This window comes from Cucumis sativus, chromosome 2, assembly GCF_000004075.3.
Source record: "Cucumis sativus cultivar 9930 chromosome 2, Cucumber_9930_V3, whole genome shotgun sequence".
In the NCBI taxonomy this organism is placed as follows: Eukaryota; Viridiplantae; Streptophyta; class Magnoliopsida; order Cucurbitales; family Cucurbitaceae; genus Cucumis; species Cucumis sativus.
The window spans coordinates 9,135,181-9,161,472 of NC_026656.2; the positions used below are offsets into that span (position 1 = coordinate 9,135,181).

The 26,292-nt window shown below is 34.3% G+C and overlaps 1 protein-coding gene across 2 annotated transcripts; it reads left to right on the forward strand.

Annotated features, from left to right (window-relative positions):
- The first annotated feature begins 1,025 nt into the window (after positions 1 to 1,025).
- LOC101208309 (small subunit processome component 20 homolog) lies at positions 1,026 to 24,778 on the forward strand. Of its 2 annotated transcripts, none has more exons than XM_011650801.2 (32): positions 1,026 to 1,377; positions 1,510 to 1,633; positions 2,014 to 2,136; positions 2,570 to 2,727; positions 4,602 to 4,646; positions 6,721 to 6,799; positions 6,892 to 6,965; positions 7,506 to 7,612; positions 8,391 to 8,573; positions 9,573 to 9,776; positions 10,172 to 10,385; positions 10,480 to 10,554; positions 10,633 to 10,961; positions 11,256 to 11,448; positions 11,560 to 11,812; positions 11,891 to 12,218; positions 12,593 to 12,773; positions 12,888 to 13,028; positions 13,187 to 13,448; positions 13,871 to 14,329; positions 14,775 to 15,238; positions 15,874 to 16,010; positions 16,108 to 16,289; positions 16,415 to 16,804; positions 17,277 to 17,402; positions 17,717 to 17,782; positions 17,870 to 19,632; positions 19,717 to 19,996; positions 21,419 to 21,658; positions 22,664 to 23,185; positions 23,269 to 23,401; positions 24,164 to 24,778. In XM_011650801.2, exons 2-32 carry the CDS (start codon positions 1,565 to 1,567, stop codon positions 24,418 to 24,420), a joined length of 8,037 nt encoding a protein of 2,678 aa, XP_011649103.1. In that variant the 5' UTR covers positions 1,026 to 1,377; positions 1,510 to 1,564; the 3' UTR covers positions 24,421 to 24,778. The 2 variants fall into 2 exon arrangements, with proteins under 2 accessions (XP_011649103.1, XP_031736395.1); XM_031880535.1 differs by having other exon boundaries at positions 11,280 to 11,448.
- The last annotated feature ends 1,514 nt before the right edge of the window (positions 24,779 to 26,292 follow it).

Sequence of the window (26,292 nt, forward strand, 5' to 3'; positions counted from 1 at the left end):
TGATAACTTGTTAATGTAGCTTTAGGGTTAAGTTACAAACTTTTGAATCTCAATAATATTTCTTATCTGAGCAAATAAGCTCCCTAGATGTAGGTCGTATTTGCTGAACTGGGTTATCAAAGTCTTCTGTGTTATTTGTTCGTTTTGTTACGCTAGTTATTCCTGCAGCTAATCACATTAGTCATAGTTAGAGAATATTATTTATTGTCTCACTTATTTTTTTTCAGCTACTGCAGGAACATACCCGAAAGGTAGAATAATTACTTTCTAATGAACATATTCTTAATGACACTTCAATGTATCAAATATTCATCATAAATAATTATTACTATTAATATCAAATAGTATAAGTTTAATATATATCAAACGTGTAAAATAATATTTATTTATTAGTTATAACGAGTAAAGAAAAATTGACATACCATTAGGACCTACCTTCGATCGAGGAGACAATCAAAGTTTTTGCTAATTACGTGTTGTAAAACGAGGCACAACCGAAATATAGAAACAAAGAAAATATAATATTAAAATATTAAAATAATAATATATAAATAAATAAATAAGAAAATAAAAAGAATAAATAAAATAAAAATATAAAAAATTCAACTTTTTTAAATTATTTGAAATTCTCTCCGATATTAATGTGTCTTCCAAATCCACTAAATACCATTATTTGTAGATAATTTAAAAGCAGTATATGATATTACTTAACGTGTAAACATGCATGATTACATACCTTAGTTTTCACTTAGCAAAGAATGACTTAAAAGAATGAAAAGCACTCTCCAATCAAAACATTCAAAAAGTATGTACTTCTCAGTCCAAGCCTAACTTACTACATAGATAAGCACATATTTATAGCGTAAAAGTTACTCTAATTAACACAATATTAATTTACTTGTTTTATTTTTGCTATTTTTACGATTTTAAATTTTTATTGGGTTTATTTTTTTTCACTAAACAGATTTGGGAAAATTCTCTTTTCCTTTTTTTTTTCTTTTGTGGGGACAGATTTCACCTAAAATCCGTGCTAAACCCTCAACCTTTCTCGCCTTCTCCCTTCTTCTCCGTTAGTCCCTTCCCCATTCTCATTTTCTTCTTTTTCCTCTCCCATTCTCAACTCCTTCTCCCCTTCGCTAGTCCTCCGTCGCCCCAACCCAGTTGCACGCCAACAACCGAATACCAGTTTTGCCTCCCACATGCTCGTCGTCAACTCTGCTGGACTGACCTGATTTGTTGGCGTCGGAGCCACTGTCAGAGACTCGAACAGATTGGAGACTGGACGCAGGCTGGAACTGGAACCACTGGACAGGTCGGTGATTCTCCGTCGTCTCATCCGTGTTCGTCAGAGTGGTTGAGTGAGACGAGGACAACTAGGTAAAATGTCCTTGCTTTGATGCATGTGGAGGCTTGAATTTATTATTTAACAAGAGAAATAATTAACGATCAATTATTTATGTATTCTTAGAAATTTCGACTCTTATTTATTTATTTTTTATTTTTCTCAAGATATTTCGATTTGAAGTTCATCAAGTTTTGATAAGCTCAAAGAGTTTGATATTCTATGGCGACGGCTTCTCACGCACAAGCTGTCAAGTCTCTCAACAAGTCCCCTGGTCGCCGACGTTTTGTTGTAAGCATTTTCTTCGCTGATAATTTATTGGTGCTTAAGTTTGGCTACTGTGAAACCACTACAATTGAGTGTGTGTGTAATGTCTTAGTAGTCTTACTGAGGCGTCTTAAAGGCAGTGAGTTTATTGGGGGATACTATTATAGGGGTGGTTTCTTAATTCTGCCTTGAGTTTTATAAACGTGCATGTTTGTCTGCTGGCTAACATATGAATCATAGCTTATTTGTCTCTTTGCTTATATTAATACGAAGTCTAGACTATTTTTCTGAAAATTAGGGAGTTATTGGTTATTTTCTAATATTTATTTTTCTCCAAATGCTTTATGATATTTTCTTTGTACATATTTTTGAGATATCGTCCTTTTTTCTTTCCTGCTTTACAGTTCCAGACATTCTCCCAAAGAGTACAAGAAATTGACATTGATGTATACAGAAGCCTTGATAAAGTTAAGTCTGAGCCGTCCGAGGGATCCTCCTTTTTTCGGGACTGCCTTATAGAATGGAGGGTATGTCTATGCTAACTTTCTTTTTTGAGGGTGGGGGTTTTCTTTTCTCTTTTTAGTTGCTAATATTCTTAAGATATTTATCTGATCTGGTTTGGTATAAACTTATTAATCGGTTGTCATTTTCAATACTGTTTGACTGCTTTGGTTGCAATTTTTCTCTTTCATTCAAGTTACTTTATTGAAAAGGATTAGGATAAGTCAGGGGAGATTAGAAAGGAAAAAGATAACTATCATATGTATTAGCGATAGCATATATATTGTTGTTAACAGGAAATGTGGGCACCTTGTGTAACATTTTTGTCTCGGACTCAGTTTGGCAAACAAATTAGTTTTGTATGATTATTTATCCTTCTCGTCTGCTAGTATTTTTATTATCTTTTTCCAGAAAAAATATGTTAACATTTCATTTTTTAAATGTATTTCACCAATGCAGGAATTAAATACTGCTGAGGATTTTATTTCTTGTTACGAGGAAATTATTCCATTGGTACAAACATTACCACTGGTGATACTGCACAAGGAGTCTATATTCTCAAATCTTCTTTCTAGAGTACAGATAAAAGCAAGGCTATCCCTTGAGCCTATATTGAGGTATGCCCCGCTTATTTGTTAATCATCTTTGTGTTGGATACCATACCTTAGATTTTAACTTGTCTTTTAACTTTTCGTACTTATTTTTTTAAAAAACCTGAAAATTCAAAAATTAAGGTATAGTATTTCACTCTTATTTCAGTTTCTGTATTCAATGCCATGTAGATTGACTATAAAGCTATGCTAAATTCTAATCCCTATTCTTTATTTTTTGTTTCAGTTTGTTGTATTTGCTTTGAAATTTTTTTGTTAGTGTATATATTTTTGTTAGGGAAGTTAGTTATAAATAAAGGAGAGGAGAATGGGGAAGGGGAGGAATATTTGGTATGTGAACTAGGGGTTGAGAGTTATCTCAAGATAGGCTTGAGTGTGATCACAAGAAGGGAGGTTCCAAGTACCTTGAATCACTTGGTGTAAAGTGTATTTTTTGTTTGTTCTCACACTTTGATGCAAGGTGTGTTTTAGGGGCTTGTTTCGGTAGGATTAGTATTAGAAGAATACTCGGGGTATTGAAAGCACCTTGGAGAACCACACCCTAAAAGCCTTGGGGTGGGAAAGCCAAGTCTCTTAAGTACCACACTGGTCATCCCATTCTAACCAATGTGGGACAAAGGCATTCCGTACTATCTTGGTTTCTAACAATACCCCATCTCCAGAAAGGTGACATCCCGACGGTTGCTATGATGGGACTTCACTCGACCACACACAGTTAGAACTCTCCGATGGTTCCACTTTGAAATGTCAACAACTGGCTCTTATACCATTCTTAGGTACTTAAGCGCCTTGGAGAACCACACCCCAAAAGCTAGCTGTTGGGATGGGAGAGCCAAGTCACTTAAGTACCACATTGGTCATCCCATTCTAACCAATGTAGGACAAAGGCATCCCATACTACCTTCGTTCCTAATAGGTACTTTAGTAATCCATTAGGGAGTTTGTTAGGGAAGTTGGTTATAAATAGAGGAGTAGGGAATGGAGAAGAGGAGGAATATTTGGTTTGTTAACTAGGGCTTGAATGTGATCTCAAGAAGGGAGGGTCGAAGTACCTTGAATCATTTGGTTTATCGTACATATCTGTTATCTTTTATATTCAATATTTTCGGGTTCTATCAAATACATGATTAATTAGAGAAATTAAAGGCACCAATTCAAACTAATATCCCGAACAGAATAATTAGAAAAAGCTTGAGAGAGAAAACGCCAATAATGGGCAAGAAGATGAGTTGAAACCGGGTGTGCAATCCAAGGGAGAGATTCACTCTTTGATTACATTCAAACCAGATCTCAGGCAAGAGAGCTTAATTGCATTGGACCATAAAATCTGAAAGCTATTGGCCAAAAGAGGACCAACCGAAATTTGAATGATATTTTCTGAAGGACTTGCTGAACAGCCACTAAATCTGAAAATATGAGAACTCAATAAAAAAACAGATGCTGCATATCCTCACTCTGAGCCATACACAATGGGCAAATAGTAGAATGCAATTGTGTGGATCTGCAATTGCAATTTGCTTTTAGGAATGCAGTTGCAATTAAGTTCAAATAAAATTTTCAAGATACACCAACATACTTACTTTGTTTATACTTGAATTTGCTATTATTGACATTATATGCTACAATAAATGTATAATTGCTAAACAATAAACTTAAGTTTTAGAACTAAATAATACACATACATGAGTGTAATCAGTTGCTCATTTTTAATTGCCTCATTGACTCATAGGCCATCCATTTTGGTGGTTTTATTTGGTTCACTGTATTAGCAAACTGATTAGACCCTCTTTTTGTCATTTTTTCTGAAATTCTCTTGTATCAAATGTTGATTCTTATGCTCTCTTCTTGTATGGTATGAATTTTGTGATTTTTCATTTCAGGTTGATTGCGGCATTAGCAAGAGATCTGTTGGAGGACTTTTTGCCGTTAGTTCTTTCTCCCTTGGACTGAAATCTTGTTTGTATTTATTTCCAAAAATTAACCCCCCCCCCCCCCCCCCCCCCCCCAGGGGTTCCCTAAATTGATTGGTATTGTTTACATCATTCATTTGTTTTTCTTTTCTTTTCATCCTGTGCCAATTTTTTTTTATTTCTTCTTTTCCCCAAGATTATAGATAATCGAATTTGTTTGTTAAATCACAACCATATATATTACATTATACAACAATATAAACAATATTGATGTTGCTTAAATGACACGGGGAATTCTCCAGGAAATGTAACAAAAGGAATTTGTAATGATTCTGAAGTGTCCAATTCCAGAGATTAACCCTCCATTTATATAGGATCTAATGACAATCTATGTATTTAAAAAACCAGAAACAATTTAACCATAACTATTAGACTAACAACTATTAGACTAACTCACTACGTCAATTCCTTCCCTTGTGGTACACATTCTCCTTCACTAGGTCTCATAATGATGAATGATCTTGTGTCTAATTGTTTTATTAACGCATGACATAAATTCCTTCCCTTTCTAAAAAGAGAAAATTTTTTCCTGAAAAATAACCTTTTCTTTTGCTTAGAAACATTCCAATTGAAAATGTTTTCAATCCATTGAAGGACCAACGTTTTATTGAATACTTGGCTTGCTGAAAACTCTTCCTGAATTAATATGCTTTTCTTGATTTTTTAGCATCTTCTGAAAATTATTAAATTTGGCTTAACCATGAAAAACCAAGAGAGAGTTATCACCAAAATTCCTTACTCCTTAGCCTTTCAATCACAATCGGGAAAACTAGAGGAAAGTGTTTCTTCTACATTGTTTTGTGGCTTGATTGTTACATATAGTTCTTCAGATGTAATTGGATTATGATAAATTGAGTAAATTCATATTAATCTTGGTTTAGTGCTGGATTAATCATCCTTTTTAGTTTCTTGTTTGGCTTTTAGTTCTCCTTTTAGTTTCCCTTTAGTATTTTATTTAGTTTCTCTATAAATATAGATGACTCCCTCTGATGTATTTCTAGAAAGTTTCATTCGTTAGTGAATAAATCCTCTCTTTGATCTACTGTCTACACCATTTTCCTAAGCTAATTCCTTGCCTTCAGCAATGAGATTTTTCATAAAAAATAAAAACTCATCGTTTCCATCAAAAAGAATTCTTCCTCTACATTTTTTGACATTGCTTGACTTAATCATATTCAGCATACCCACAAGGAACTTCTTCCTCCAAATTCTTTGGTGCTGTCTGAATGCTCTCATCTTCAAGTTAATTAATGAAGCTGTGCAAAAAATTATTTTCTTAATATGTGTACCAAAATTGAGCTTTATTTGGTTTAAATTCTTGAAAATTTTCAATGTCAGTGAAATGTTTGCCAAAACATGAATAAATTTTCTTATCATGATTTGAAACTAACTATTAACCTTCAATTTCTTCTTTCCTTTCACTTCCTCTAAATCTTGGGTTTCTTGTATTAGATTTAGGTTTTCCATAATATCAATGTTCATTTATCTATTCTTTCAAAGTGGGCACTAAAGGCATCCCCTTGTAATTTAGTGTGCTTTGTAGAATACCGTGCACAACACTACCTCCTGCAAACTATGTCGACCAGGCCTTGAGGAGAAAGTAATGATTGACTTTGTAGAGAGTTTGAGAGGCTTTTAAAAGAGATTTGGACCATTTGGTTTAACTTTTTGTCTTGCTTTGTTTGTTTTTAAAATTTTATTATTAATATTTATATTTCTAATTTAAAATATTCTCTTGGTCTTATTTTGTTGGATTTGAAGCAATTTCTGTAGGAAAGAACTTTTTGGCAGCAAATGTTGGTCTAGGCGATTGCTTTGATACCAATTTGGTTTAGACTAAATGACAGATCAGATAATGATCCATGAAATCTAACAAGGATTTCATCATGTAATTTAAAAGAATTTAACGAAAACTATTAAACTAAACTAACTCACTACATCAACTTTGTTATGTGAATGGTTGTTAGTCTGGTAACTTTGCTATTTTTTTTTAATTCTTCTACTGCCTGATGATACCGTTATGTGACAGATTCCTGTCTCAATTAACTGATGCATTGGTGTCTCTTCTAGAAGGTGGTGCAGCTAGGGAGCCAGAAATTATTGAGCCGGTATATACACACTATGCCTTCAGTTTTTACATACCAAGTCACTGATACAATACTTGATGTTTTATTTGAAGTCTGGTCCATGTTTCTTGCAGATTTTTACATCATGGTCATATATAATGATGTACTTGCAAAAATATCTTACACGAAATATTACTGATTTGCTAAGGTAGGTCTTCTTCCCTTGCTTCTTATTCTTCATCGTGGTGTAAGAAAAGAATGTATCTGTATTGTTATCGAGGTCCCATTTATATACCAAGGATGTATGGATTTTTTAATGTCTTCTCTTGTGTAAAGCTTGTATATTAGTTTGAATTACGTAAATACATAACACAAATTTATCTTGTTTGGCCATTGGTCTAAAAGGGCCTTCTTCTGTGGTAGTGGTGGGACTTATTCTACTTAATTGGAGGTAATGTTTAAATGGCGAGGACAGAACAATCATACATTTTTCAGTTGAGTGAAAATCATGAGCTTAGTAGTGTCACTAGTTAAAGAAAGAAAGAATAGCAGATAAGGTGAAAAGCAGCCGCTGTGGTACTTTAATGTTTATGTGATTTAGTCATTTTACCCCAATATTTGTTGAAGAAGATTTGAAAACAAAGCTCATAAATATTTTGTGATCTCTCCTCGATTATTTATTGAAATCGTGAATATTCACTAAATGCATGCATGTGGGTGCTCATGCATGTTTATTTGAATTTTCAAGGGTTACAGTGTCCTTGAGATATTACTCTAAAGATTACATTCAAGATTTCATGGCTGAGGCGACATCATTCTTGCTAAGGAATGCACCAGTTGATCAGCTAAAAAATGGTAGGACTTTTCAATATTAAGGTTTTTTAGATGCTACTATGTTAGTATTTTATAGGTCTTCCTATTTTTCTGATTTGTAGTACACTATTGAAATTGTTTACCAAGTAAAAAGAAATTGGTAAATAGATTGGAAACTCTCATCTGTTTTGCATTTATTTAGAGGCATAACTTTGGAACCTAATATTATGTTATGATATCTTATAATGTTGTCATCCTAACTGCTTGGTACATCTCTTTCAACTTTGGTTGGTGCAAATATATAGACAATCATTAGACTAGCTCCACTTCAACCTCTATGGTTCCCTTTAGTGTATGCTTGTGATCCTGTACATATCATAAATTTTGTCATGGTCACCATGCTTTTCCCCAAATTTGCTCATCTACATAAATTCTTCATATAGTCTAGATGTCAGAGGGCATTTCCCTTGTAACACTACATTTTTTTAGAAATAGAAACGTTAACACTTGAGTTATTGAAAAACGATGAGTGGTTTTATTGTGCAAAGGAGTGGGTATCAGAATAGTTGTGTCTATTGTATTAATATCTTCTAGAGCCGTTACTTCTCTGTTGACGTCTACCTAATTTGGGGTAGGAGGAGAAAATGCTTGGGATGTTGTGGAGGGCCTGGTAATTGATACGGATGTTGTTATATACAGTATATTAATGTCATGGGTAATTGTCTTGAAAGATCTTGACACATGCGCGCACACACTTGTTAATTTGTAAAGCCACATAACATCCCAACATCTAACCCTTTTGGCCTTTCATTTGATGCAGGAATTAAACGGATAATATTGGAAGTTGTTAAAAAACCTCTTGCTACAAGAGAATATGGCACTAGTGCTCTGCTATTTCACACCATGAGAGGAACCTCATCAAGGTTTCATTCAAGAGCAGAGCTGGTGTTTCGCTTTTTGATTAGTGGTCCAATATTTGAAATTGGCCGAGACTCCAGCCAAGGTGAATTTATTTCTATCAAATATAGTAGTTCCATATGTTGCTACTTGTTTGTAAATTTATTAATTGATCTCAATAAGTATGTTATATGGACATGCCATCGTTAGTCATTAATGGCCTCCTTGGATGTGATGGCTTAATGGTACCCTAACATCTTGTATTAAAATGCCATATAATCTGCACTTCTAGAGAAAGAGAGTGTGGGGGGTGACAGGGACCAGAAAAGAATAAAGACTTGCCAGATAAGCCAAGTGTTTTTAGGTACTTAGAGACACCTTCCCTCGTGACATCTCTCTTAAGTCCTAATTTGCTGGTAGGTTCTTGTTTCACCTGCAAAAGATTCAACCCACACCCACACAAATACACAGAATAATTCCAGCACACTCACGAACACAGTACAATGGAGAGAAGGAGATATATGTATATAGATAGGTATATATATATATTCAATATGGAATCATAAGCTTCACAAAAGAGTTTTAAGAGTTTCAACAAGCTTCAGCCAAGTAAGAGGGCTGCTCTCTCCCCAATGAACAATGTTCATTCAAAATACATAATAACCAAGATCCTCAACCCTAGCACAAAACGCCTACATATATATTCCCTTTCTGCTGCTGCCACGTGTTGTTAGGACCGCTGGTCATCCTAACAACCATGTTGTCTAGGTGGAATTTTCCTTTTTACCCCTCCTTTGGTAAACTTGGGTAATTGGAGGCCTAGTGTTTGCTCACCACAATAATGCCCAAGTTCATCCTTTCATACTCTCTCTACTTACAATCACCCTCCTACCTACTTTTCTAACTAATTATCAATATACTCTTAGTACTCTAGCAACACCGTAATTGCGTTTCTGCCAGACAGGGAGTGGGAGAGAACCAATCCTGTCTTGTTCCATTTGCAAATACTGTTGCAGTTTAATATGTCAATGACTATTTGTACTTTGATTACCAGTTACTGCAATTTCTATTGCCCTTATTGTTTCTGTTCGTCTCTCTATTCCAGGTTCAGATGCCATTTTAGAAGTGTTAAAGTGTGTGTGTCAGAGATTATGTGAAGAAATGGATCCCCAGGAATTGGAGGTGATATGGAAATGCTTGTTTGAGGAAATAACAGTTGCCATTTCTAATGATTACATGGTTCATATAAATCACCTGTTGATGCTTCTTGCTTCAGCAGCTCAGAATGTGAATTGGAAAAAACTTCACGGTTAGATATACGATAAGTACTCTCTTCCAATTTTCTAGTGTTGGCCATGTTTTTAAAATTCTATTGTTTTGAATCCTAAATCTCTGTGTTTATAGACCTTTGTTGTCAAAGCATTTCTCACAGAATTTCGGTTTGGAAGGATTTATTGAGTTTTCCATGATAAATCTCTTCATTGGATCGATCAATTTATCTCTCATTCTTAATATTTGCCATGAAGCTGTGATTGCTCACATTTTTGTTGTATTACATCTATTCTCGAATTTTCGGTTTCCTTGTGTTTTTAACATTAGTTTTTTTCATTGTATCAGTGAAATTTTTGTTTCCTTTTTCTTTTCTTTTTTCTTTAAAAAAATTCTATTATTCTATGAAAGCTGCTGATCTGTTATGTTTCACAGATTATAAACCAATGCTCGAACTTGTAGACTTACTTGTGATGAAATTTGCCACAACTCCAAGCCTTACAGTGGATGATGATTTATCCAGCCTTGTTGATACAATTTTGCAATTAATGTTAGTTATTCTTGAAGGTCTTCAAAATTCTGAGGACTTTCTATGTATTTCTGGTTGCTCATTGCGTTGGGCTCCAATATTTCAATTAAACAACAGTAGGTATGAGCAGCATGGCCTTCATAAAGTGTGACACTTGGTGTATATTACCTTGTATTTTAAATTTTAATAACACATTTGAGGTTTTTGTTTTTAGTTTATTAACTTTTGTACGAGAAGTAATGGAGAAGGACACTAGTGTACTATGTGCATTCAGAACTAACATTTTAAGGTATATATCATTTTTTTAATACTCTATTGCAAAATAGGTGAAAATGAGACATCTAACGGGTTAGTATTGTATTTTCAGAGTGATGAATGAATCGTTAGAATCTTCACCCGAAGAAGTTATTTATCTGCTGCTTTCCTTTAGTGAGAGATTACCAACAGAAGTGTTAGGTACATCAGAAGAGGAAATTCCAAAGATTAATAATTTTATCCTAAAAATCCTTCGCCAGTGGATAAAAGAGATCACTGATTTTGTGCAACACAGTTCGTCAACTATTGATATTAATGAATCTAAATTGGCTACTTTTTGGGGTGTTGTTCGTTGTTGCCCATATATTCTAAAATTCCAAGCTAGTTCATCCTTACTAGTGGAGTTGATTGATGCACTTGACCGGCTTTGTACTCTTGAAGGTAAAGTTTAATCATCTAACATGATTTATTTCATCTTATTTTCTTTATGGCAGCGATATAGATTTGGTGTCTAATAAATGGTATTGCTCTTATTCAACAAGTGGAAAGGCATTCTTCTAGTTGAAGTTGATACTTTGTTTATTTTTGCATGCGCATCCCCAAAATTGATGTGTACAATATGGCTACCGATATGTTTATTGCACTAGTTGAGAATGCTACTACTTATAAGCTCTGTTTTTTTTTCCCTCTTTTGGAGTTTCTTATTTATAGTTTAATTTATTCACGCTCTTTTAGGTGACATCTTTGGAATCCCTAAAGAAAAGTTGGAAAGCATAATTGGTGCCACCATAGGTTCTTACCTTAAGTTGCTCTCTAGTGAGAAGGCTGGGCTTGAAGAATTAAGCAGACTTGTGTACCTTGCCAAAAGATATAGCTCATGTTCACAAGTCTTGGTAGCTGTAGCTGATTATTTGGATTTTATTTATGGGTGGGTGAAAATTTTGCATTCTAGACCCTTTTTTCCATCTTCTAATCATTATTTTATCTCTAACTTCCGTTGTTGGAAGCATGTATTGTCCATTAACCGTGTTAATTGTAGGCCTGCATTGGAAGCTGACATCAGTAAAAGAATCTATTCTGAAGAGTTTCAAGCAGACAAGGTTGAGGATGCAGTACAGGTGTTTGCAGATAATTTGCGTCACTCAGATAAGGGGGTTCGTTTATCTACTCTCAGAATATTGTGTCACTATGAGCCTTTGCAGTCTGCTACTCTTACAAAGGAATCTTCCATTGATAATGAGATGGAAGCTGAAAATTTGGAACCATATTCTGATGATTTAGTAGGCAGTGAGGTAAGCTTGTCCATGTTTCTTTATTTGTTGTTTGACTTTGTGGTTCGGAGCTCTGGACTCACTCTCAAAATATGTCAGGTCCTTCGTCTACTTCTCTCTGTTGAATCAACATCTACTTCAATATCTACCAGCCGAAAGATTATATTATTTATCTCTGGAGTGCAGAGGGCCTTGATGGCTGAAGGAATACCTGAGGCTTACTTATTGGTTGCTTTAAATGGGATTATTGGCATTTTCCAAAACCGCTTTAGCTATATTTGGGATCAAGCATCTGAATGTCTTGCCTCTTTAATCAGAAATCACTCGGAATTTGTGTGGGATAAACTGATCTGTTATTTTCAGCAGTGGTTATGTCTACTTGATCAACCGGGCAGAGATACTGCTGAATCATCTGATGAATTAAATGGTGTGCTTGCGTGTGCCATTAGGGTTTTTTAGCATCATATTTTCTTTTAGAATAATTGTGCTACTGATACTCTTTTTGTTGGTTACCAATTTTGGAGTATGGTTAAGTTCCTTGTTTCAGTAGAAAAGCTGTTTTTCATTTTATAGTGAAACAAAAAGTTCTTTTTTCATATTTCAAATTCTTGTTTAAGTAATATCGTTTCTGTGCTCTTATCCCCCCCTCCAAAAGAAATAAAAGGATACTTGTTTCTGTGCAACTTTGGTTTTCTACTGAAACAAGGGAAGCTGATGCAACTGCTAATGTTAGATAATAACTTTTATGTTGGGTTCAGAATAATTTGTTGAACTTTGGTTTCACACTTTTTTGTCTTTCAGATCTAGTCAGATGTTTCCGCTCATTCGTTGTTCCTTCAACAGACAGTACACCACTCTTTACTCTGTTATCCTTAGTGCTTCAATCATTACAAAAAAATTCGACCATCGTTGAATCTCAGTCTCAACGGATGTTGCCTCTGTTCTTAACATTTTTAGGCTACAGCACTGGTCATGTGGATAGGTGATTTATAAATGGTTTAATACCTCATATTTTATTTGTACAGGTCCAATGTTTACTCCAATCCTGTAGTTTTCTTATTTACTACATTCTTTTGCATGTCCTTTGAAATTACAGTGTGGATTCGTTCAAACAATATGCATGCAAAAGCAAAGAGTGGAAATGTGTTCTGAAGGAGTGGTTAAACTTGCTGAGGAAAACCCGGAACCTGAAGTCTTTTCACAAGAGTGACTTTCTTAAGGAAGTTCTGGAGCAAAGGTCCCTATCATAATTAGTGAAATGCCTCTTCTCTTCTATTCCATGCGATATATTTATGTTGAATAATTTTTTTGCTTGTGTATTTCTACCTCAGGGGAAACTGCTGTTTCTTTACTCTTATGCTTCTACTTATGCGTGCTTTGTTTGGATGTTTCTAGGCTTTTGGATGATAATGATGCTGAAATACAAAGCAAGGTCCTTGATTGCCTCTTAATGTGGAAAGATGATTTCTTGATCTCACATGAACAACATCTAAAAAACATCATCTCCCCCAAGACTTTGAGAGAAGAACTTACAAGGTGGAGCTTGTCAAAAGAAAAGAATCAAATTGATGAAAGACACAGACCTAAGCTTGTACCTTTAGTTACTCGCTTATTGATGCCAAAAGTTAGAAAATTGAAGGTTCTTGGTTCCCGCAAGGTATATTCTTTGTCGAGTACAGTGTATATTGTTTATGATGGTACTCGGAATACCATCTCTGTTATTCTTGAGATTTTTCAGTATATGTAACTGTTTGTAGAGCATTCTTTCGTCATTGTATGTATGGGTTATTCGGGTTGATAGATTACTAATCAGTATGCCATATTCATTGTTTGTTGGTGAAGCATTAGTTGCAGGCATAGGTTGTTTGATTTTATTAATTGACTGGTTTAAAATATTTTCTTAATCTTAAACATTCCCTGTGGTTTTAGTTAAGCAGACTTGAGTGTTTGGTTGTTTATTATGAATGAAGTTGTCATGAAGGAGGATGGCTCGTCTTCAATAGTATTGGTGGCTTAATCTTATATATTAAAGTAATTAAAATCACAAAGAATATGAGTTTAATATTTCTTTTATGGCAGCAAGCAAGTGTAAATCTTCGAAAAGCCGTCCTCCAGTTCATTGCACAACTTGATACAGTTGAGCTTCCACTTTTCTTTTCCCTGTTATTGAAGCCTTTGAACATTATTCCAAGGGAAGCTGATGCAACTGCTAACTGGTTTTCTAACTTACACCTAGTTTCAATGAAAGCGTCAGCAACTAACATCTTGAAGTACTTCTCAACAGAAAGTATAGTTGCATTGTCATGGAAGAAGAAATATGGTTTTATGCATGTTATTGAAGAAGTTCTTGCTGTTTTTGATGAAATGCTTATTAGTCCATTTCTCAATATAATATTGGGTTGTGTTGTCCGAATTTTGGCAAGTTGCACATCAAGTCTTCATGCGGCAAGGCATAATGAAATGTCTTTATCTGAAATTGGAAAGACATGCAACAAGAATTCACTTGAAATGAATAAAGAAGCAGCATTCCCTGGCCTGGTAATTCTTCCATTCAGATTAGTTGCTGTCAACTTTTTTCATAGAACGTTCTTGTCAACCTGTTTTTTTCTCCCATCATAAAAGTTATTATCTATCTGCATGACATACTACCTCCCTTTCTTAACCAGTTTTAAATTATGAACGATGTTTAAATTAGCTATAGTTGGTTCGATCATCTGAACAGTGTGTTAATTTCTGGTCAAAATATTTTTTACTGGGTGTTGAGATCTGTAGTGGTGGGGAAGTCTTCTCATTTACCTTGTAGTCAAGGTCATCAAATTTCAAGTTCTTCTGGCACTGTTTTATTTGCTTCAGCGAAGCAAATGTTAATTTTTCTCCTCTTCCATTTATTCTCTCGTATTCTTTATTGGTTACATGAGATTGCTGATTAATTATGGAACCTGAAACTTTAGATACTAACAATTTTTTCTTTTCTTCTAAGCAGACCTATACAGCTGTGAAGCAGCACAAAGATTTAAGGTCTTTATGTCTCAGAGTCATTTCAGTCGTTCTTTACAAGTATGAGGATTTTGATTTTGAAATGGAATTCTGGGACCTATTTTTTACGTCTGTGAAATCTTCAATCGAAAGTTTCAAGCATGAGGGCTCAAGCAGTGAAAAGCCAAGTTCACTTTGCTCTTGCTTTCTTGCCATGAGTAGAAGCCACAAACTTGTGCCACTGTTGGCTAGAGAGAGAAATCTAGTTCCTGATATCTTTTTCATCCTCACTATCTCGGCAGCATCTCAACCCATTATATTGTTTGTACTTCAGTTTATTGAAAACTTGTTGAGTTTTGATGGTGAGTTGGATGGCAATGATAGTGCCGTGAGAAGCATTTTACATCCAAATCTTGATTCCCTTGTTCAAAGCTTGCATGTTCTTTTCCAAAGTGGTGATGCGAAAAAGAGGTATGTGTTTTTTCTATGATGATGTGATTTATTGTTTGTTCTGTTAAGTATTATCTACCGCCTTGCACACTAGGAAAATTTTTATTAATTGGTGTCTGCATTCATCTTTTTTTGTATTAGAAGATGGTATCAGCTTTTTGAAATTCATTAATGGAATAATAAATTGACTTGTAATACCCTGTTCTATGAATTGTTAAAAGCCATGGCATGCATTCTGCGTGATTTTCTGTGTATTATGTGAATAGTTTTCCATATAGTAGGATTAGAAGGCTTTTAAGGCGTAGAGGCAAGACTCTAACTTTTACCACAGAAACTTTTGCTTTCTTTGATCATAAGTGGCTTATGCTAAAATGTAAGCACACTTAAGCTTAATGTGACTATCCCTCATGAAAGCTCTTTTGCTCTACACACTTCGCTTGTATATTCAAAATGTTTCTATAAGAAATAAATATTAATTTACCTTAACTCTTGAAAGCTCTTATGCTCTCCACACTTCTAAGAACACTGGTCATAATGTATTTTTATATGACTTGTAGCTGTTTATTATGTTTCTACTTGTGCGAAATTTTATATCGGTGGAAAATAAAATAATATTCCATAACAGACTTGTAATAATTCCCGGGTCATCATTTCAGGAAATTGATAGAACACCTCAATGGACCAATGATAAGAATTTTCAAATTACTCTCGAAGGTTGTAAGGGACCAATTGCATGCTAAGAAGTTTGTAGAAATCATACTCCCATGCTTATCTCAGACTGGTCGTAGTTCTGGTGGGAATATTCTCCTTTTTATTTTTACCAGGAAAATGCTGTAAGATTTGACTCATCAAATTATTTTGTAAATGATTTGAATCCCTTTGCCTTTCAGAATTTTATGCTAATACTCTACAAGTGGTACAAAATGTGGTTCCCATTCTAAGGAGCGAGAGTACAACAAAAATCTTGAAAGCAGTTTCTCCGTTACTGATTTCTGTTGAGCAAGATCTGCGTTTGCTTGTATGTGATCTTATCAATGCTCTTGCAGAAGTTGATTCTTCCATCCTCTGTGTGGTAAAGTTCAAATTTTTTATATGCATTCAAGTTATTTCAATTGGTGATTCTAATTTTATTGTGATTCCTTATCCAAAACGAATGATACTGTTGTAATTATTCTATCTTCTTTTCATATTCTGTAGGCTCAAATCATCCGTGGTTTAAATGCAACCTCTGCTATGGAAATTGGAGGACTTGATTTTGATACAATTGTTAATACTTACGAAAAAATTAGTGTTGATTTTTTCTGTGCTACCTCAGAAGAACATGCATTAGTTGTTCTATCGCAGTGCATGCATGATATGTCATCAGAGGAACTAATCCTAAGACATAGTGCTTATAGGTGTTTGCTCTCTTTTGTCGAATTTTCTTCTTCAGTTCTTGGTCAAGGAGGGATCAGTCACCAAGAATCAAGTGACAATATCACATTGTACGATAATAGTTGGTCAAAAGAAAGCATCATGCGGCTAACAAACAAATTTATTTTTAAGCACATGGGGGAAGCAATGAACAGGGAGACCTCAGTTAAAAAGGTAGAGAGTTAAGTTATATTTTATTGTTTTTATTACCCTGATAGTCTGTTGAATCCGAAACTTTACTTTTTTATTAATTTAGTAACCTGTGAAAGTGTAAATACTCAGCTGATACATTGGGGAATGAAATGTTTGTTAAGCGTTGGTTTATGTTATGGTCTATATTTTACAACAAGAACAGTTTATTGTAGGTAGTAATGTAAAAGGTTGGAGGTATTTGCTCATTTCTGTCATTTGTGCCTAAGATTTTTGAATAGATTCTTTAGTTAAGATAACACAGATGTCTTACATTGGAACAAGGAAAAGGAAATGGAAGAAAAGGAATGAATTACAAATATGTTACATCCTCTAGCATATAGTATTTTGTTGATTAAATATGTTGCACACTTTGCCTTAGAAGTACAATGCTACCAATTACCATTCACATTTGCAGATTTGCTTTTCTCATCTTTTATGAATTGCCTGGTTACAGGAGTGGATAAATTTATTGCGAGAAATGGTGTTGAAATTTCCTGATGTAGCCAACTTAAGTTCGCTGAAGGCATTATACAGTAAAGATGCTGAAATTGATTTTTTCAGTAACATTACCCACTTGCAGGTGAATTTCTGCTTCTTATGTTTGTAAAATGTGCCGGTATAAAAGTATAACCCTGTGCCTGAGAGTAGCATTCCTTAGTTTTCATATGAACTGTCACCACAATTTGTCACTTATTATCATCCGTAGCAAAAATATTTTATTTCTCCAAATATCAACTTAACTTCTTTCTAAATTACAAAGCATGCATTCATTACTTTGGATGGATGAAGTATAAGTTTTGAAGGTAGTAAAAGTATCACCTTATGCCTGAGAGTAGCATTCCTTATTATCCCCATTTCATATTGATTTTTCATGAAATTAATTTTATGTTGCAGAAACTTAGAAGAGCAAAGGCATTAATTCGCTTCAAAAATACAATTCCTACTGTCAACATGCCCGAGGTATTTTCTATATTCTTAATGTTGATTTTACTATGAAATTATTGATTGGGAAGCTGCTTAAGTTATCCTCACTCCTTTTTCTTCAAGGTTATAACAAAGAATGTCTTTGTGCCACTGTTCTTCAATATGCTGTTTGATTTACAAGAGGGTAAAGCAGAGAATATTAGAGTTGCTTGCATAGAAGCGCTTGCTTCAATTTCTGGTCAAATGGAATGGAAGTCATATTTTGCTCTATTAAGAAGATGCTTACGGGACCTTACTAAACATCCTGATAAAAAAAAGGTTCTGATGCGGTTGATATGCTGTATTTTGGACAACTTCCATTTTCAAGAGAATATTTCAGACGTTGGGTCAACACAATTATATGGCAGTGTGGTTGTGATGAACAATATGCAAGTATGCCTTAGTAAAGATGTGTTCCCAAAGATACAAAAATTTATGAACTCTCAGTCGGAAAGAGTTGATATTTATGTCCATCTTGCTGCGCTAAAGGTGTTGAAATTACTTCCTGCAAATGTTATGGATTCACAACTTTTGAGCATCATCCAGCATATTGTGAACTTTTTGAAGAACCGCTTAGAAAGTGTACGTGATGAAGCTAGATCTGCACTGGCTGCTTGTTTGAAGGAACTTGGATCTGAATACTTGCAGGTTGTAGTTAGGGTTCTGAGAGGATCCTTAAAACGTGGTTACGAGATGCATGTGCTAGGGTATACACTCAATTTTTTATTGTCTAAGCTCTTTACCGGCCCAGCCACTGGGAAGATAGATTATCTTTTGGATGATCTCATTTCTGTAGCAGAGAAAGACATCCTTGGAGAGGTTGCTGAAGAAAAAGAGGTTGAAAAGTTGGCCTCGAAAATGAAAGAGACAAGGAAACAGAAGTCCTTTGACACCCTGAAATTGGTAGCTCAAAGCATAACATTTAAAAGCCACGCACTTAAGCTCCTTAGACCTGTTACTGATCATATGAAGAAGCATCTGACCCCAAAAGCTAAAACCAAATTGGAAAATATGCTATCTAGTGTAGCTGCTGGTTTTGAAAGTAATCCTTCCGTCAATCAAACTGACCTCTTAGTCTTCAACTATGGCCTCATTAAAGATGGAATAAAAGTTGAAAATGGACAGGGTGGAATCTCATCGTTGGTTGATGCAAACAAACATTCAAGAGATGTCTCTAGAGGAAAGAACTTTTCGTGTCAGACAATACTTGCTAAGGCACCATGTTCACACCTTATTATGGTGTTTGCACTTAAGCTTCTGCATGGGTACATGAAAAAGATGCAACTTGGGAAAGGTGATGCTCAGTTGCTAGCAATGCTCGACCCTTTTGTTCTCTTATTAGGAGACTGCTTGACTTCTAAATATGAGGATGTTTTATCATTAACTCTTAGATGTCTCACTCTATTGCTAAGATTGCCTTTGCCATCTGTCAAATCCCAAGCTGACAAAATCAAGGGAGTAGTGTTGCTTATTGCTCAGAGTTCAGTAGACCCACGCAATCCGTTAGTGGAATCGTGTTTGAGATTGTTAACTGTGCTTCTGCGAAATGAGAAAGTTACACTCTCCACAGATCAGCTACACTTATTAATTCAGTTTCCGCTGTTTGTTGATATTGACAAAAATCCATCTTTTGTTGCCCTTTCACTTTTGAAGGCAATTGTAAGTCGGAAGCTTGTTGTCCCTGAGATATATGATCTTGCTATTCGGGTAGCAGAATTGATGGTGACAAGTCAAGTCGAACCAATTCGGAAGAAATGTGGCAAAATCTTACTACAATTTCTGCTTGATTATCATCTTTCAGAAAAGCGGTTGCAGCAACATTTAGATTTTTTGCTCTCAAATTTAAGGTGACCAATGGTGTTAAGTTGATTTCTTTACCTATCCTTATTATTCTTTTATTCTATCTTTAGACGATCTTCCTATTATTGCAGGTATGAGCATTCAACAGGAAGAGAAGCTGTTTTGGAGATGCTTCACGCAACTGTAGTTAAATTTTCAAAAAGTGTGGTGGATAGTATTTCTGAGACATTATTTTTTCATTTGGTGGCTTGCTTGGCTAATGATCAGGATCATCATGTTCGGTCTATGGCTGGTCTCGTAATAAAGAGCCTGATAGATCGCATAAGCCCAGGTCCTCAACATAATATACTTGAGTCCAGTCTATCTTGGTACTCGGAAGGAAAGCAGCAATTGTGGAGTGTTGCAGCACAGGTGAGTTTCCTAAATTTATTTTCTTTTAGAGCAATTTGGAAGTTTTCGATCAACTTGCCAAATTGATTTTCAATTTATCAGTTAACATAGTAATATGTTTTAAGCCTTGGTGGGCAACGTGCCTAAACAAATACTATATTTATTGCAAGTACACTCTTTTAAAGTAGTGCAAGTGCTATGTTAACAATTACACTCTTTTAAACTGGACAGAACTTTTCTACTACGAATGTAGATAGTGATAAATGTTAATCCCTAATTGAGGACAAAGCTTTAGCTCGGGCACTGCTTTTGAATTAGATAGCCATTCACAAGAAGTTTGGATATTCCTTTTGTGGGCTGAATTTTTGTGGGATTTGTGTATGCCCTTATATGTTCTTTGAGAAAAATTGGTTTCTAATCCAAGAGAAACAAACTAAATAATAGGTTTGGATATTCTAGTTTTTTTCCTTCCAAGATGCATATTGGGGCAAGGAGTCGAAGTTGATTGTTTGGACTTGGATTGCTTCCACATCAAATATTGAAGCAAGTTAATTGGTATTTGGAGATATTAAGTGACTAATCAACCAAAAAGCTTAAGTGATAAGTTATGGTAAATTAAATTATATTACTTCAACACTCTCGTTCACTTGTGAGTTTAAAAATTTGTAGATGACTCGAGCAGAGATAAATATTAATTGGAGGGAACGATATTACATTTCTCTAATACCATATTTCCCAACACTTTTCACGTAAGAGTATTGACTTGGAAAAAGTAGAAAAGGGGTGCTTGCATATTTTGTATGGGGCTGTATTCTTGTTTTCTCTGGTTGAATGTGCTTTTTAAATAACTGATTGACCTAAAAGCTTAAGTTAGTAGATGAAAACAAATTTAAGATCATATCATTAACACTCTCTCTTGTTTTTGGGCTTGAATACGAAGATGATCTAACCATGGAAATCAATATTAATTAATTGGAAAGGGAATAACATTGCAAGGGTTTGAACACAAAACCTGATGAACCACTTGGCGTGATCCAATCTAGATTCGAAATGAATAGAATATTTTGTATTTCAATAATTCAATTGTAAGATACATAACCTTCGTATATAGGAGAAAGGCTCAATATGTAAAAGGACAGAATTATAAGGAGAATAGAATGAAGTCATAGAGGATTTTACAGCTTATTATCTTATTTACAACCAACGATATTTTTTTCCTTATTCTATTTATTATTATTATTTTTTGTAATTACTCTGCCATGATTTGTGCCAGCTGTTCATTCTCTCTTTTCGAGTAATCTTAGGTTTGGACTTTAGGATTTGAGTCTCATTCAAACGATTAATTTTCTTCATATCCATCTCTTCATCTGGAGGGAAAAAGTTTAAGTGGAAGATAAACATACAGAAGTGAGAAAGGAATTGACATTATTTTTTTGTACACAGGTGTTGGGATTACTAGTTGAAGTTGAAGCTTTAAAGGAAGCTTTTGAAAGACGTATCCAAACTGTGTTGCTGGTTGCCAGGGGAATTTTGCAGTCTGTTGTTGATGTTTCCATGAGTGAGCAAATAGACATGTACGCAGAGAGTACCATTACCTTTTGGAAGGAGGCATATTATTCGTTAGTGATGCTAGAGAAGTTGATGCACCAATTCCCTCAGTTATTCTTTGAGAATGATTTTCAAGTATGCTGCTCTCAGTTTCTTCTATCTATTTAATGTCTTTATATTTTGAAATGTTTCTATTGCATGGAGGAGCTCTCTCCTTTGTATTCTATTGACGCTGAATTACTGGAAAACTTATACCGCCACAATAATTTTATGGTTGATCCACAACCTTTTGGTTTCGTCTTCCGAACCTAGAAAATGCTAAATCAGGTGACCCCAGTTTCGTAAGGAAAAGATGCCTTGGACCATCTAGTTATGTAATGTTTATATGAGCATTAGTTGTAGGAAGGAGCTTCAATTGATAAATGAAATAAAGTCCCTTAAAGGGCTTTCCATCACCTAAAGTTGAGCTGCAAAAGAGCCAATTCCACAGATTTACGGTTCTTGATATGGAAGTACTCTGAAGGGTTCCACTTGTAGTTAGGTGTTTTGTTGGGCAACGAGTACAGTACACAAAACTACCCCTTAATTTGTGTTGACTAGAGCTTTTTTATTTTTAACCAATGTTAGCCAGTGCTGACCAAGGCAGGTGGTCCAGTACCGAAGTGGTATAGTCTAAGAGCAACTAAAGAAGAAATATCCAAGAATCAAACAATAAGAAGTTTTATTATGATGAAGATGTAAAATACATGAGGTGGACTCCCTGGACATACAGGAATTATCACACAAAAGAGAACAAAGAAGGTTAACCTAGGATCTCATGATTTATCTAATTTCCTTAATTCTCCCTATATAACATATCAAAATGTTCCTTCAGTCCTTTTGTTCTAGTGTATACGTAATATGTGAACATTTGAACTTGTTATTGTCTCGTCCTTTAGGTTAATTTTTTCTATATTAGGTAAATTATATTTCCACACTTGGTCTTATATTATCGTCTTTCATTGAATGTGTAGTGGAAACCTAAATTGCTGATACATGTAGTTGCAAACCATTAATGTTGCTTCAGAATACGTTAAGTTTACCCTTCATGTATCTTTGTATGACTGATAATGCTGTTTTAATTCTTTGTATTACTCTCAGGATATATGGGAAATGATTAGTCACCTGCTTCTTTATCCACACATGTGGATACGTAGCATCTCAAATCGCCTGATAGCATCGTACTTCAGGAAGATTGTGATTGAGAATAGCGGAAGGACTTCAGAAAGATCGCTTGGAGCCTATTCTCTTATGAAGCCAAGTAGACTCTTCTTTATTGCTACCTCCTTTTGCTGCCAGTTGAAGTCACAACTTACGGATAAAGATGCTGATTTGATCGAACAAAACCTTGTTTTTGCTATTCGTGGTTTGCATTCTGTCATCGGAGAAGTGGAGAATGTTGACTCGTATCCATTCTGGTCTACACTGGAAGAATCCGAGCAACGACTTTTTCTCAAAGCATTCCAGTTGCTTGACTCTGAAAAAGGAAAAAGCATGCTTTTACCTCATATGACTGGGGTATTTAACCAAAATGATGCTGGTCCTGAGCAGATCCGTCGCCTTCTCATCTCAAACTTGATCAAACAGATGGGGAAGGTTGCTCTTCAAACGGATACTATACAGGTTCTCTCCAAGTGGTTTTGAGTATATTCAATGTTTTTTAATTATTTTTTTAACATTAATCATAAGTGTCGTGTTTCATGCAGATGACAGTTGTTTTCAATGTCTTTCGCAATATATCATCACAAATCAGCATAGAAGATTGTGAACGATATGTTTTTGAAATCTTGTTGCCTTTATATAGAGTCCGTGAAGGATTTTCTGGAAAAGTGATCCCAGGTAAAATTTATTTCCAATCCAAACCATTTTGTGCCCATTTTCTTTTCATCGTGTTCATTGTTTTGCTGTGTTTAAACGTGTTAAGCAAATATAGTGTGATGAACTAATGCAGTTGTGCATCAAAATTCATAGCTTATTGTTCATAGATCATATCATTCATTATTTATCATGCTCCTTTAAGAAAAATTTATCCTAAATTTTTTAGATTCTTGAGCAATCTAATCTTTTTCTTTAGTGATGGGGATTTTTAATATTCTTGAGCAATCATATATTTTTCTTCAGTGATTTTTAAGCTTCTAATGTCTGGGGGGTTTGTGCAATAGAATCCGTGTTATTCTACTCGGAAATGGTTACCATATTTTTATGTTTTATTTCTCAAATGGGAGAAATTGGATGTGGTTTTGAATAATTATTAGCCTTTTTCTTGTGGGAGAAATTGGGCTGAAATAGAATTATGACTTTCAGCAGGATAGGCAAAGTTATGATTCTTGTATGATCAAATTGGGTGCATACTGAGTTGCACCCATTTTTCTTGCAGCTCACTCCAATGAGAAAAATTAAAAAAAAAAAAAAGTGGCAAATTTTGATTAGAGTCGGCGGCTGCAAATAGATTGATGCTCTTGTATCTTTTTTTTTTTTTTTTTTTTTTGTCTTACTATATGGCGACTCTTCTTGACCCATGGAGCGAGCTATTCAACTTGATCTACATTTTTAGGATGAAGAGAATGGAGATAAAAATGTGCTTTTTCCTTGTTTTTGCAGAATCAATGATACAGTTGGCCCAAGAAGTGTGTGATAAAATACAGAATTGTTTGGGGATTCAGAAATTTGTACAGGTGTACAGCCAGATCATGAAGAGTCTGAAGACCAAAAGGGACAAGAGGAAGCAAGAAGAGAAGCGGATGGCTGTCATTAATCCTATGCGAAATGCGAAAAGGAAACTTCGTATTGCGGAAAAGCAACGCTCCAGTAAGAGAAGGAAGATAACAACAATGAGAATGTCAAGAAGAATGTTGTAGCCTTGAAGATTAGTTGAGATGATATTATTGGATGAGCAAATATATTTGTTGTTAATCCTGACGTCAGAAAGATGCTGACTTCCCAATTTTGTATTCTTCTATTGTATATTTTTTGTAGGAGGGGGGTTTAGTTAGTGTATAAATTATTCAATTTTGTCTAATTATAATTATAATAGGAATACAAGTTCTTCATGTAGTTTCCTTGTAATTCATATAGTTTGTCTTAATAGTATCTATTAAAGCTATTAGGGGTTGGTTAGGATTCTTTTACGAATATTCAGGATTGGTGATTTATTTTAAATGATTAAAAAAAAGTCATCCCGAACAGTTATTAATTATAAATGCGGCGGTTAAACCACGGATTAGAACTAATATTAAAAAGAATATGAATTTGTGATATTCAATTCTTTAATTTTTCTTGGTGAAAGTATGATTAATTTTAAATCTTATAATTTATAGAGTTAAGATTTTGAATATGACAAAATAAATCAAAATATTTATAAAAATAACTTTTATATATACACATATAAAATAGAAATTTATTGGTGCCATTTATTTGATTTTCTATCATTTTTAGCGGTATAAATGTGTTAGCATTATGAATGAAACATTATAGAGTTGTATGCCTTGATTATTTGAGTTTGGACTATGATGTATTGATAGGTAAATTTTTAAATGAGTAGTTGTAAATTTAACAATTAAATTCAAATTAATTAAGTATATAGCATAATTTTATAAAATTTACAAATATAGTAAAATTCAACCATGTTGCAAATATTGGTCTATCAAGTTTTGTTATATTTGTAATATTTGTAATTTTTTAAAATTGTTGCTATATTCTTAATTATTATTGTTAAAATAGTCATATGTACTTATTACTGGAGACTACATTTGGACTTGATCTGTAGTCTTTGTTGCTAAAATAGTCATCCATTGCAATTTTCCATTTTTAAAACAGATGTTGGACACAAATTTGGACTTGATCTGTACTTACTACTGGAGACTACATTTGAATTTGGACTGATTGAGTTTAGAATGAAAATGAATTGGGTCGTCTTTGTTGTTTTGATTAAGGGGTCGTTTAGGGGAAGGAAAAGAAAGGAAATGACTATCTTAATCCATCTTATTCATTCTCTTTCTTCATTTATTACTCATCTTAATCTTTTCATTTTTCAATATAATCATTCTCTTTCTTCTCTTTCCTCGTTTATTTCTTTTTCTCTTTCCTCATTTATTTATTCTCTCCAAATTAATTCTTTTATTTCTCCTCTTTTCCGAACAAATTAATCACTCTCTTTTCTTCTTCATTTTCTTTTTGTCAAATGAATAACACAAAAGAAAACTCTCTAAAAGAGTGAGTATACAATTTGAAGCTCACAAATTTAATTCTCACAATACAGTAAGAAGCTCTCAAGAATAAGATGAAAAGAATGAAAATTGGAAGCTTTAGAGAGAATAACAATGTTGACTTTTTGCACTTTTTGAGGATTGTAAAGATTTAATAATCTTGTCTAATTTAAAGTTTGGAAAAAGTGAAGTATTTAAAAAGAGAGGAGAGACAAATTCCAAATCATTTTGAGTCATTAGATATAAGTAAAAGAAAAATGAATTTGTTCGTTAGTATCATGAGTACCAATCTCCCCACTTAAACTATCCTTAAATCTTGTGCATTTGATCACTTCGTCTTGAAGCACTAAGATGGCATACTTGAACAATCAATTGTAATACTTTCCATATTCTACCCTAAACATAACTTTTCATTCAAGCTTCAAAAAGTCATAGGACATTGAATAAGCTTTCCAAACAATCTAGTCTACCACTAAGGCGTAACTTAGTACAAAACGCCATCAACCCTTTGCTCTTTTCTACAAC